This window comes from Amphiura filiformis, chromosome 14 (assembly GCF_039555335.1).
Source record: "Amphiura filiformis chromosome 14, Afil_fr2py, whole genome shotgun sequence".
NCBI classification, from domain to species: domain Eukaryota; kingdom Metazoa; phylum Echinodermata; class Ophiuroidea; order Amphilepidida; family Amphiuridae; genus Amphiura; species Amphiura filiformis.
In genome coordinates this window covers 41,300,147-41,313,960 of record NC_092641.1, presented here as the reverse complement: position 1 = coordinate 41,313,960, position 13,814 = coordinate 41,300,147, and the positions used below count along the sequence as shown (strand labels likewise).

General features: G+C 36.6%; 1 protein-coding gene across 3 annotated transcripts; it reads left to right on the top strand.

The window, feature by feature from the left end:
* The first annotated feature begins 364 nt into the window (after positions 1-364).
* On the top strand, positions 365-10,157 carry LOC140170101 (uncharacterized). 3 transcript variants are annotated; one of them, XM_072193424.1, is made up of 3 exons: positions 365-747; positions 6,136-7,066; positions 8,965-10,157. In XM_072193424.1, the coding sequence occupies exons 2-3, from the start codon at positions 6,136-6,138 to the stop codon at positions 9,060-9,062; spliced, it is 1,029 nt and encodes a 342-aa protein (XP_072049525.1). In that variant the 5' UTR covers positions 365-747; the 3' UTR covers positions 9,063-10,157. The 3 variants fall into 3 exon arrangements, with proteins under 3 accessions (XP_072049525.1, XP_072049527.1, XP_072049526.1); XM_072193426.1 differs by having other exon boundaries at positions 6,136-7,131; positions 8,968-10,157; XM_072193425.1 differs by having other exon boundaries at positions 366-747; positions 6,136-7,131.
* The last annotated feature ends 3,657 nt before the right edge of the window (positions 10,158-13,814 follow it).

The following is a 13,814-nucleotide window of genomic DNA, read 5'->3' as shown; positions in this document are numbered from 1 at the left end:
TTCTATTGAATTTTGTGATGATTAATGGACTGTATCTTCTATATAATAGTGCCCTGACGGCTGACGACTTTATGCTCATTTTCTGGGAGCAGGTGATTGTGAGTTGAGGTTCTGGCTCTAAACCCTCGATATGGCAACACTTTCATGAATATTGAATACATCCCGAATCTCATGCAATACTGCTGTCGGGGGGAATTCCCTTAGTGAGAAATTATGTATGTATTATTGTCTTCGTGCTTAACAATGGCATGAAAAATATAGTCTCCACCGCCGCCAGTTTGTGGGCGGAATCAGAAAGTGGAGACTGAAAACATCATTTGTGTATGAATGGTTTGTGCGTTGCATGGTGTGACACTGCACATTGTTCATTACTTAAATAGCCTATTTCAATGCTGGGGATTTTCCAGACGTGGTTGTAATTTTCAACATTTCACACAGTCACACTAACGTTTCAAGGAAGGAGAGGATCAGTCTCCTAACAAAAGCACTTTCGTTTAAAGGACTTTGTTGCCCTTATGTTATTGCGAAATGCAGATTTAAATTGTTTGTTTGTTTTCAGCATATTTTTTCTCATTTGCGAAACGGAATTTATAACAAGGACCTGCAAGTCATCGAGGCCCTACGTTGATTAATCAAGATATTGTACAATTCCCTGCTGATAGGTTTCGAAACCAATTTGTGAGCAAGCTAATGGTCACAGTGCAGTTTTAACTGGATATAAGGAAATAATAAGGAAGCAAAGTAGAGGTAAGTATTTAATCGTTTTGTATACTCTACTGTAGTTGCTCTCTGTGTGATCAATTTCCCCAGGCAATGGGGGGTATTTTTGGCTGGTCGAAGGGGGGAAGTGGTTTTGGCACACATTCATGAGGCAACCTTTTAAATAAAACACTCTAAAAAGGCTTAGAAAAATAGTACAGAAAAGTTCAACTAGTTGTGGCCACGGCTCACATTTTATATTTATAGTAAGACCATTTTTGAGGTTTGCAAATTGGGTTCCCAAATTTGGCATGTGCATAGGGAGACAGACAGACAGCAAAGATATTTTTGGCAGGGTGAGAGACGGCATGATTTGTTTTTGGCACGGAGGAGGAAATAGTTTGAAATTTGTTGGGGGGATCATGTTGCTCTACAAAATATAAAAACCAAAAATCTTACACTAAACGACACAATTTCATACCTAATTTTAACACCAGGATTTTAAAAAAAATGTATATCTAAGCACTATGTTTTTAACTGACATTACTGAAGAGAAAAAATATTGCTTTATATTTGACCGAGAAAATTAATTTCATAGCAAAAAGGTGTATCTCTGAATTGTGCCGATTTTAACATGTATCGATCGACTTTTAGCACGACTAAGCAGAACAAAAGAATCGGTTGTCCTGTGTTGAGACTGCATTAACAATACAGCAGTATTTTGAAACAAAGATACCCGAATTAAAAAGTTGGAGCTATTTGTATTGATTTGAAGTAAGCGCGAAGATAATTGCGTGCTTTACTCGCTGCAGTGCTGGCATAATAACCATTGATCGCTGTAAACTGCATCTTTTAAATTCGGGTATTTTTCATTAAAAGCACTACTGCGTTGTTAATGTTGAACGACATTTAACAAAATGGGGTATCAAAATGCGCGTAAATAAATCATCATTCTCTCTATGTTGAAATATTGTGAAAACAATTATTAGTTCTGAAGCTGTAGGCGTATTTATAACAGCTGAGTTACTTTTTGTGCAGACTTTAGTAACTGGACAGTCCGGGGGGCACTCACATAAATGGTCTGTACGCATGCGTGACCAAAAACAAGGAAAAGGGTGTTTTTAGGCAAGGCAAGTTACGCGAGTGACGCATTTAGGGTCTAAAAACAGCGATTTTCAAGAATAAGGGTAGTTTTCTCTAACTGAACAACTTGTTTTAGGGTACCTTTTCAAATTGTTGGTAAATTACGAGTCCAAAAAGTTACATTTTTTTTCATTTTTATTAGTAGGCGTTAGCCGAAAAAATCATTAGGGGGTAAATTTTTATATTAAATTAGACCATTTGCAAATTGGGTTCCCAAAATTTGGCATGCAAAGGGGAGTGGCAGATAATTATTGCACAGCCCCTAACCAGCTGCATCGCGTGAGCTGCTATTTACCATGGACACCTCTAGTCTCCACCGCCGCCAGTTTGTGTGTGGCTACTTTTAACACTGTTTAAAACGGTCTCTTTTTTCCATAATGAACCATTGTGACTGAACGCAATCTGACGCTATATGTGTAAAAACAAATACGGCCCACGTTTGCATTTTTTCAAATATTTTTTTATTTTTAAAAGTATTTAGGGGGAACTTATAAGTTGTGGACCCTATATTAGATAATGATGTAACAGAGCCTAGAAGTTTTCCCCGTGTGCAAACTCATGTAAAATATAGCATCTACTAGAAAATAATCTAGCAAATACAGCGTTAAGAAGGCAATCACTATACCACTGTATGATCTGTATCTGACGATAGTTGATAATTCTACGCACCTTGGAATTGAACTTTTACACAATTATATATTTTTTCATGAATACAATGATGACGCATTCCCACGCAAAATCAATTTGTAAGAATAATTCTTTAACCATGGTATATAGCTTTCACCAAATAATAAGCTCTAATGGTTAATAATAGGCAACTTTTCATACGCAAGTAACTGTTTTGAAAACCTTTCAAAACCACTGATCAAACTATTACACCATTAGCTTGGTATGACATGTGTATAAACATCTCAAAAAAAGTAATTACCCCCTTTAAATAATGGACATTATTCAAAAACGGGCAAATTGTATTACAAATCTGTGAAATGTGTTGGAAGTAAAATTTATTTCTGCGCATTTTGACGTCAATTTAAAGTAGTGAGGTTCAGATTTGATACAACAATGACAAAACACTCAAATATCATTACACAGATTTCCTTCCATTATATTGAATACAAATCAACAGAATTTACTGCAACTTTCAAATTTCGGGTTATATTGAATTAAATGTACGCTGTGACGTCAATATTTAGTCTATTGCTACAAATGAGGTGTCAAAATGTGCAAAAATAAATTCTGCTTCCAACGCATTTTACAGATTTGTAATACAATAATGGCCATTATTTAAAGGGGTAATTGCTTTTTTGAGATGTTTATATCACATGCTTAGCGCGTGTTACTTAATGAACTTTCTAGAGTAATGAAGCGTAATTTAGTATAGAAATAAAGCACCATAATGTCTAAGTAACAGTTGTGTGGGGTTTTCCGTCTCAGGTTGCCCGCTAAAGAAAGAAAAAATGTCAGAATCGAAATGTGAAATAAAACATATACACTTAGTCCATACCCCACACACAGAACAAACACATCACAAATAATACAATGATTGCTCTGTTTATGACAAAACAATTTGTTTAAATGTAAACATTTTCTTCAAAAAAATTGGTTTAACAGAAAAGAATAAGATCCGTTAACTTTTCATAAGTTCAAACCTTTAAGCAAGTGGGATTTTGTGGGGATGGTCAACGGAAATTTGTACACAAAACATGTCCCAAAATAAGCAAACAAATATGGGTGGCCAATAACATGATTTAGGTAATACATAATTATTGACAATTAATTAGCAAAGCGGTGAGAGGAGGGAGATAAAAATTAACCAAAGGCCTGGCTTATTGAAATGAGGGACCACTGTCCCCACTAAAGACACAATTTTGACGTCTCTGAATGAAGGGACTGGTTTCCAGCCCCATGCCATGACAAAAGTGGTGAGTAGTAAATTAGAAGAGACATTTAGTAAATCTTTTATAGATATAATTATTAATTCGCAACCGGAATTGAGAACATACTGTCGCATTAAAAAAGTGCTTATAAGGAAAAAAGGTTGGGATATATATATATATATATATATCAAACGCATCTGCAGTGAGCAGAATGACTTCGACAATGCTGCTGAAGAGATGGTTGATTTCTTTGAGAAACGTGGTTACCCACCAGATAACTCAGTCTGCCTTCCAACGGGTTAAAGAAATTAATAGGAACCATGCTTTGCAGAAATCCGGGGAGAACAAATCCATCGCACCCCGTTAGTTCTCACATATCACCCCAGAACATCCCCATCCGTAACATTATCTTCAAAAATGTCAAGACTCTCCAATCTGATCCCACCACATCAGAGATCTTCAAGGATCCTCCTGTCACTGCTTTCAGAAGAGCTCGGAACATTTCGAACCATCTTGTTAGAGCATCTCATCCTCTCTCCCCAACACCGGACACTACCAACATCGGCACATACCGCTGCGGCAGACGTCGCTGCAACACAGTTGTTTGATGCATATAGGATTGGATTCATTATTAACTAAATGCAAACTATAGATGGCGCTATTTATCCTAAATCATATTTCTTTATTTGCAAGGGGTAGGTGATTAATACTGCCATTAAACAGCTGAAATAGGTAAAACAAGCAACAAGGAAATTTTATAAACATATTTTATCAAGCAATAAAAGTAATTAATTGTATTGAAAGCTTGAAAGAGTAATTTCCAGTTACTAAATAGCGCCACCAATTTTGTCATTAATAGATACAATTTATATTCGAAAAAGCTTTAGAAATGCTATAAAAGTGAATAATTTTGTAAAATAGGGGAAATTAAAGTTGAGATTGACTCAAAAGCATCAGTATACATTAGCATGATATCACTTTTAGCTGCTTAAGCCTAAAATGTGGTTGTACATGATGTTTTGTTTGAAAAACTAATAAATGAGCCCATCAAACAACCGTGGCAACACGTGCAATTATGTCACCATGGAATCATACCATCAAATTCAGGGTCCCTCCGGACACTTCAACATAGCCAACCATTTCACTTGCACTTCTTGTAATCTAGTTTATATCATTATCTGCACCCGTTGCAACATCCTCTATGTCGGTGAAACCTGCAGAAGACTTGCTGACCGCTTCACTGAACACCTGCGATCAATCAAATGCAATTTTGATGGTTTTCCTGTAGCGCGGCATTTTAACCCCCCTTCCACATGTACCATCAACGACATCAAGGTAACCGCTGCAATCAATACTAGAGGAAACAACAAGGATCGCATCATGGCAGAACATAAACTCATTTTCAAGCTCGGCACTGTTCAGCCTGGTGGCTTAAACAGCAAATTTGACACTTTTAGCTTATGACTCTTTGTTTTTCATGTATCCGCGGTTCTTCACAATTTTGCTTTATTTTATTATGTTTCATGTTTCTGCTGTACTACTTTTTGTAGTTGTAATCATTTTCTCACTTACCACTGTTTTTGTATACAAGTTCTGTCAGGCACAAAGGATGTTTTCTTCTCCTTTTTGCTTGGTTTGTTCTTTCTTTATCTCATTATGTAAGTGTTTGGTCATTACCAATGGGTTTTTTCCTTCCCTTTGTTCATGGCCTCACACATTCTTTGCTTGCTTCTGTAAGATGCATTTGCTCGCACTTGTAAAAGGGTTAGACCCGAAACGTCGTGTAATTTAATGTATTTTACATTATTATCAGGCGCTGTGCCAAACTTTGTATACCCAACTGTAAAAAATAACCAGCGTCACGCAAAACTTCGACCTCTCTCTCTCTCTCTCTCTCTCTATATATATATATATATACAGTCCCAGAACAACGCCAAATATGGATTAAAAGACCTTTGACCTTGGATGTACAACAGCATGTTATGATCTAATGGGAAACTGTGCACATCAACAAACACCATTTCTATCAAAAAGGCAACGTCTGATATAATTTGAAACCACATAAAATACTAGAGTTGGTTCTTCTCTTGGATTTGGACTAAGCTTTAGAATATCGAATGTTGCGTTTTGAAATAAAACAAACCAGAAATTTATCACCCATTGTAAAAGATATGGCACATGTACCGAATACATGTACATACATTGGCTGACCTTGTGGATTTCCTGGCCCAGCCATGCTAACCACATAAGGAGATTATACGATTAACCTAGTGCAGCTATTGTCATAGCAGGGTATTATTATGTAATACTCCTGATCCATATTTGGCGTTCTCTTGGACTGATATATATATATATATATGGGGGGTGTGTTGCTGCAATGTTTCTTAATATATATATCTTTTTATAATTTTTTCAGATGGCATCACCTACTGATATCAACACAGCTCTTGCAGAGACGTTCTCATCTGATGCTGATGCTGAAGCCCTCATGCGTATCTTGTATTTCTTGGCTAGAAGCCAGGTAGAAGGTGTCGCAGAGCCATATTTGAATTCACTTCAGAGTGTCATCAATAATCCCACTGTTTTTAGGATGGTAGCGGAACGAATGATACAAGACACCAGAACGGCTGATAATGATCCAAGATATAGGCAGGTTATGCATGATGTTTGGAGCAACTTTTTGAGAGATAATTTATCTGAACATCCCAATAGTGGGCAAGAATGGTCTTTAGCGGTGCCGCAAAATAGCCTTTCCGCAAGTGTGCACTATGCTTTTTTTCGCTCTGTAGCTCAATTACCACCAGAAAGATTTTTAGCATTACAGCAGGCTATTAAAGCAATCGGCAGCGCTGGTGCTGTAGCGGTGTACGCGAACAGGGCATTAACTTTCGCTAGATCTGCTCAACCTCTTGTAGAAGTTGCTCTCGTTACTGCTTACTTGGCATACGATATTATTAAAAACATAAGAAGATGGTGGAATAATGAGATCACGGGAACAAGGTGTGTCAAGAATATAATTGACAATGGTGTTAGTGTTGCTGCCGGCATCTCCTGTGGCATAGGAGGTGAAATGATAGGCGCTGCCGTAGGTGGTGGCATTGCGGGGCCTGTTGGAGCGGCCGTCGGGGCTATTGCAGGAGCAGTAGCTGGAGCAATGGGAGCGTCAATTGCAGTCCATGCACTAAGCGACAAGCTTACCCAATGGATATTTGGATTACCCCAGAGTGAAGCTCTGGAAGCATCATATAATTTCCTAAACGTGTCCCCAACCGCTTCCAACAGTGACATCAACTCTCGGTACAGACATCTCTCTCGAACATATCATCCTGACAGGGGAGGGGACCCAGGTAGGTGGACACAACTTCAGTATTCATTGGCTGTTATCAGGGAAGCAAGAGGGGAACGTTAACAGGTGAGACACTTTTCCAATTTGGCCACAAATTGGAAGGGTTTACTGTGAGCTTTTACAGAGGTAAACCTTTTATCACAGCTACAAAATTTATGGTGCATCTGAAATAGGAAAGTCAACAAAAATAGTCTAGCATGATCTTAAACACATATTAAAAATCATTACTACCCCCTAATAAAAGTCCATTACTCCAAAACGGGTTGTCTTATGCCAAATTTCGAATGAATGATTCTGCAAGCCACTATAGAAATATCGATTATTTCTGTTGGTTGCTTTTAAAATACGTATACTAGTACTGAGTTGGACATTTCAGCAGTCTGAAGTGAAAAAGGTGAAAATTAAAAACAAGCAAAACAAAACAAAAGAAAACAATATATAATATAGAGATGTGCCTTACAGAGTTGGGAAAAATCTATAGGTCCCGGGTTCAAGCCCAAGGAATCGTGTGTACTTGATTTATCCCGATTCCATGCTCGCTCTCGCAGGTTTCTCGGGGATCTCCGGTTTCCTCCTGCTTTCAAAAAAATTGGTGATTAGTTGTTTGGTTATCAAAAACTTCCTTCACCCAATGGAATTTGGGGAGCTGCACAGATAATTGGTGGATGTTACAATCTAAGTGCGGATAGGTTTGCACCAGTCCGGCAGCACAATGCGTAGTTGATGCGATCTGATTGTGATGATTTACCGTGGCAGCGAAATTACAGCGCTTTGAACACTCCGAGATCTGTGATAAGGCGCTATATAAATACCGAAATTTATTTTATTTTATTATAATTATCCCAAATTTGACATAAGATAAACAATTTTGGAGTAACCGCAAATAAATAATAATCCTATTTGTTATTTGCGAGGGAAACTTAAGCCCTGTTAAACCTTATAATTGCAGACAATTCTACGTGATTTTACTACACGCTCGAAAACCTCTATTTGACTATTTCCATTTCATATTTTTTTAACCAGCCTAATCATGAAGCTCCCGTGGCCAAGTGGTTAAGGCATAGGTCTCGTAAACCTGAGGTCCTGGGTTCGATTCCCAGGCGGGATCACTTTTTTCCTTGTCTCCTTTATTATTTGCGACGGCGAACCTGATGAAAATTAATGTTTATTTATATAATTCCCGTCGATCATGCCACTGTTTTTCCATCTATACATCAAATTAAAAAACTGAAATAGCAAAAACAAATACAGGTTAATTCTGCATATTTTGATATTTGCGAGGTAAACTCATTTGTCTGGATAGCTCAAAGTCTGTAGTCATGGTGACTCCTTGAATGAAAAAGATACATTTTTAAAAGTTGCACTAAAAAGTCAGTCTACCATTACATTCTCTACATGACTGGTCAAGGATGGCCTGCGATGACCAGTGACGACCCAGGCACTCTAGCAACAAAAGCAACGTTTTTTATTGTGTTAAGGGGGTACTACACTCCTTGCCAATTTTGTGCCCATTTGTGCATTCTTCTCAAAAGTTATAGCGCATTCGTGACAAGTAAGATATGTATATTATAGGGGCAAGGATTACAACTTCTGCACTGAAAATTCAGCAACTCTAGGCAAGTAGTTATTGATTTATTGATCAAATATTGGTTTCCCTCATTTTTGCCTGTAACTCCCTCCACAACTGTTGTCTGTGTTGAAATAAAATTGCCAGTGTAGTAGTTGTAGTCCTTGCCCCAATTGAAGGAAAATTACGTCGCACGCAGATTTATGTTGTCTAATATGGAACCCAATATAGCTTTTTAATCATATTAGTTCACCTTACTTCTAGAAATGCGTAATATTAATTTGCCTAGTTAGTAAATTAAAATAGATTTTTATTATGTGTTGTTTTTGCAGCAGTCCAAGAAGCTGTGGGTGGACTGGGCAACTTGACTTTGGAGAATGGACGTCTCCAACTGTCAACAGCAGTAACTTTTGTAGCATATATATTTTAGGCATATGAAATTCAGTAGTTTTAATAGTCTATACGAATTAGGACATTTAAAACATTATACAAAGTCACAAAGACCTGCAGACAAAATACAAATATCACAATTGAAAAACAATAATATTACAGTTAATTGTAGTCTTGTAGGTCCGTGTATATGACCAGCCAATCGTTTTTCGTTTTTCATTTTCAACCAAGAAAAGCAATAGGGCCCACTATGCCCGTTTATAAGTTTCATTTCAGCAACGAAAGAAGACAAAAAGCCCACTATGATCGTTTGACGTTGTAGGTAACACAAGTATAAAACTACGAAACCGTTCGTTCGTTATCCTATCTCTTTTTACTTAGAGTAAAAACTAAAAACATACATTTGTTTTATTCTTTTATGATAAAATTATATAGATGGAATTTTGTTTTGTTCTTCTTAGCCGGTCACATACACGGGACCTTGCAGATCATGAAGTACAATAAATATTTTCATTGGAGAACAAATTAAGTGGTAGATCTGTATTAATGCCAGATGCAGTAATACTGTAACATGAATACCCTTTTGTCCTTTGTCTCTTACCTGTTTTACGCTTAGCAATGACAGAAAGCGCGGTGCAAAGAAATGAAACTCTTTCAAGAAGTTAAATGAAGGGCAATTCTAAAAACGCATTGTCCTTCGTCTAAATAATTGAACGAGTTAAAATTCACTCTTTTAGAGTGGATTTCACTCTTTCTTGAGTGGTTATAAAGTTAAAAACACATTTCACTCTTTTTGAATGGTTTTATAAGTGAATCACTTTTTATTTGGCGAACTTTGCTCGGTTGACCTACAAACACAACAAATTTAACTGATACCAGTTAGGTGTAAGTTGGGACATGCGTAAACAGTACTAATAATTATGCCAAAACTTCAGGTTTGAAAAAAATTAACTAATTTCATATTATAAGATCGTACATTACAGCCTTAATGAAGTAATTGATAATTAATGATGCATAATTTATATTAATAAATAAATATAATAATATATAATAATATTAATAAATATTTTGACTATATAAAATTATCAAAAACTTCTTTCATTGAACATCTAATTCATTAAACTCTCGAAAGAGAGAAAAGATGCATACTGGACTCACCCGACTCAGTTACTTGGTACTCCTCCATAGGGCAAGTATTGGTAGTTTGTGTGTGTTCACTACTCACGCACATTTGTCCAATTTTAAAAATATGTTTTTTTTATCTTTCCCACAGTTTTAAAAATATGTTTAGAATTAATATCATACATCATTTTTTCTGAAAGGGTGAATTTCTAATATTATTATTATTATAGTTGAATCATTTTCTTACGATCCGTGACTATTCATAGCATACCTTTGTTTCTATGTGGATTTGACTAGATGGACATATTCTAAGAAAAAATAGCTCCTATGTCCCTCACAAAAATGGCGGGAAAATCTATTTATAGCTCATTTTTCAAAATGGCCGCCGGTGACATTTTGAAAAACATGAATATCTGTATACCATGTTCTGGGTAGGCTATAGTGACAAATAATATGCAATTTTCAACTATCTTTGGCATGCCCAACCTTTTAAGATAAAATTCAAAGTGTTGAGAGGTTATCTTGACCCCTAAATCCAAGATGGCCGCCAGTTCCATATTGAAAAACATGAACATCGATATATCATGAAGTGGATAGGCTATAATAACAAACAATATGTCGTTTTCAACTATTTTTAGCATCCAAAACTATTTAAGATTATATTCAAAGAGTTTAGGGTCACCTTGACTCCTAAATCCAAGATGGCCGCCAGCACCATATTGGCAAAAACATCAAGTGGATAGGCTATACTGACAAATATTCCACTATTTTTTGCATGCCAAACCTTTTCATGTCGTATTCAAAGTGTTTGGGGCGGGGGCATCTTGACCCCTAAATCCAAGATGACTGTCTAAGCCATGTCGAAAAACATGAACATCGATATTTAAGATGTGACACACATGAGGCCAATACTTATTTTTAATCAATTACTTATACTATAGATTTTGAAAGTGTTACTTTTGAAAGTGAGACTGATAAACTAGTATGCATGCTGAAAGATCATTGCCCTGTAAAAGACAGTTTAGAAAAAGTAGAGAAATGGGAGAACATTAAGATCAAATTTTTACAATGGAAGGGCCTTGATAAATTTCAACATGTCAATACAACAGTGGAATGGGATAAAGGACCTAAGGGTTATCATATGCATGCTACTTGTTGTACCACGATGTCTAACACACGCTTTAGTAGGAGCTCACTAAAGTTTTCATCTTGCTCCAACTCATGCATGTACGGGGGGCAAGGAATAGTGGTTCTTTTGATGACCTGTTCTCTAAGTCGTGTTGCGACATTGTTGACCAACTGGTCATCCGCTACTCCCAGTGATAACAGCGCGGCATGATGTATGTACCGGCAGCTCTTGTATCATACACAAGCTCACTAACATTCTTCTGAATACGTTCGTGAAATCCTATGACTTTTCCAAATTCTTTGATCAGAAGTTCCTTGAGGTAGCTGGACCTTACTTGGGAAAAGTGCCCGTAGTTTGAAGTAATGCGAATGTAATCTTGGAGCAGTCCTTCAAGGGTGCGTATTTCACGATCTTTAAATGCGACTTGTTGGATATGTTAAAAGAACAAAGCTTGAACCTCCCGAAGGTTAACATGTTGTAGATGCTCTACATTTTCACTGAGATTATCCTTCGCTTGATTGCTAACATATTGACGCCAGCAATGATGGTGGTATCTGATTTCCAAGCCAAATGCTATTTGCCTGTCTGGGATTGACGGTATTAACATATCTAACGTAGATAGTGTGTGCCTTGAACCTTTTCCATGCATCTTGTGTCAAAAGTAACAAAAGTGTTTTTGTCCCGGTTACCAGACTTTTGTGGACGCACAATGCCTTATCATGCAGAACACCTATACTTGAACGAAGTTTCTTGGGAGGAGGCCTGAGAAAGATGATTGCTGACCAGACATCCCAGCCTTTATTTTGATATCTCAGATTTGTGCTTGCATTTTGTGGCTTGGCAGTGAGCGTGTGTGTTAGACATCGTGGTACAACAAATAGCATGCATATGATAACCCTTTGGTCCTTTATCCCATTCCACTGTTGTATTGACATGTTGAAATTTATCAAGGCCCTTCCATTGTAAAAAATGTCCCTAATGTTCTCCCAGTTCTCTACTTTTTCTAAACTGTATTTTACACCGCAACGATCTTTCAGCATGCACTCTAGTTTATCAGTCTCTTGGTGGCTCTGTAGCTCTTCATTGTCTGTTCTGTTCTCCATCACATGCTCTTAACGTGCAACTTTCCTGAAAGAACAAAGGTAACACTTTCAAAATCTATTATATAAGTAATTGAGTAAAAATAAGTATTGGCCTCATGTGTGTCACATTTTAAATATCAATGTTCATGTTTTTCGACATGGCTTTAGACAGTCATCTTGGATTTAGGGGTCAAGATGCCCCCCTTCCCAAATACTTTGAATACGACATAAAAAGGTTTGGCATGCCAAAAATAGTTGAATAGTTGTCAGTATAGCCTATCCACTTAATGTTTTTGTCAATATGGTGCTGGCGGCCATCTTGGATTTAGTAGTCAAGGTGACCCCAAACTCTTTGAATATGATCTTAAATAGATTTGCATGCCAAAAATAGTTGAAAACGACATATTGTTGGTTATTATGGTCAATCCACTTCATGATATATCGATTTTCATGTTTTTCAATATGGCGCTGGCGGCCATCTTGGATTTAGGGTTCAAGATGACCCCCAAACACTTTGAATTTTATCTTAAAAGGTTGGGCATGCCAAAGATAGTGGAAAACGGCATATTATTTGTCATTATAGCCTATCCAGAACATGGTATATTGATATTCATGTTTTTAAAAATGTCACCGGCGGCCATTTTGAAAAATGATCTATAAATAGATTTTCCCGCCATTTTTGGGAGGGACATAGGAGCTATTTTTTCTTAGAATATGTCCATCTAGTCAAATCCATAGAGAAACAAAGGTATGCTATGAATGGTCACGGATCGTAAGAAAATGATTCAACTATGACGATGATGATGACGATGATGTTATTCTCTATAATGTATGTGAATACATTGCCCTTCATGTACATGTATGCTACCATATTTAGCAAAGCCCCAGCAAACACAAACCGTTTTGACATCATCCGCAAAAGGTTGCCGGAAAACGTTTAAATGTCGGGTTATATAAAGGGCATATAAAGGGTATAAAACGTTTTCATAAGATTAAAAAACATTTTTTGATAACATACCGCAAACATTCTAAAACAATGTTATTTAAGTGTTGTTAAAATATTTGGCAAAAAATGTTTGCAAAACATATTTTACAACAACATTTTTAAAACATTTTAAAAACATTGTTGTAGTGCATTTTCAAACAAAACGTTTTAAAACGTTTTCATGAACTTTATATAACCCGGCATTTAATGTTATTAAAACGTTTTTATCTAAACCATAATCCAAAATATAACCTTTAAATACACCCATATTTGAATAAAAACACTCATTTTAGTAGTTGCACACGGCTGACTGATTTTCATCCATTTCTATTTCGTCGAATCAATAAATCGTTAACAAGATTTATTGTTGAAATGGCAACTTTTGCTTTAATTAATATTCAACAAAAAGCGTTACAGACACCATTAAGGTGGTAGTTAATTCACTGAAATGTCAGTGATTCAAGACAAGTGGAT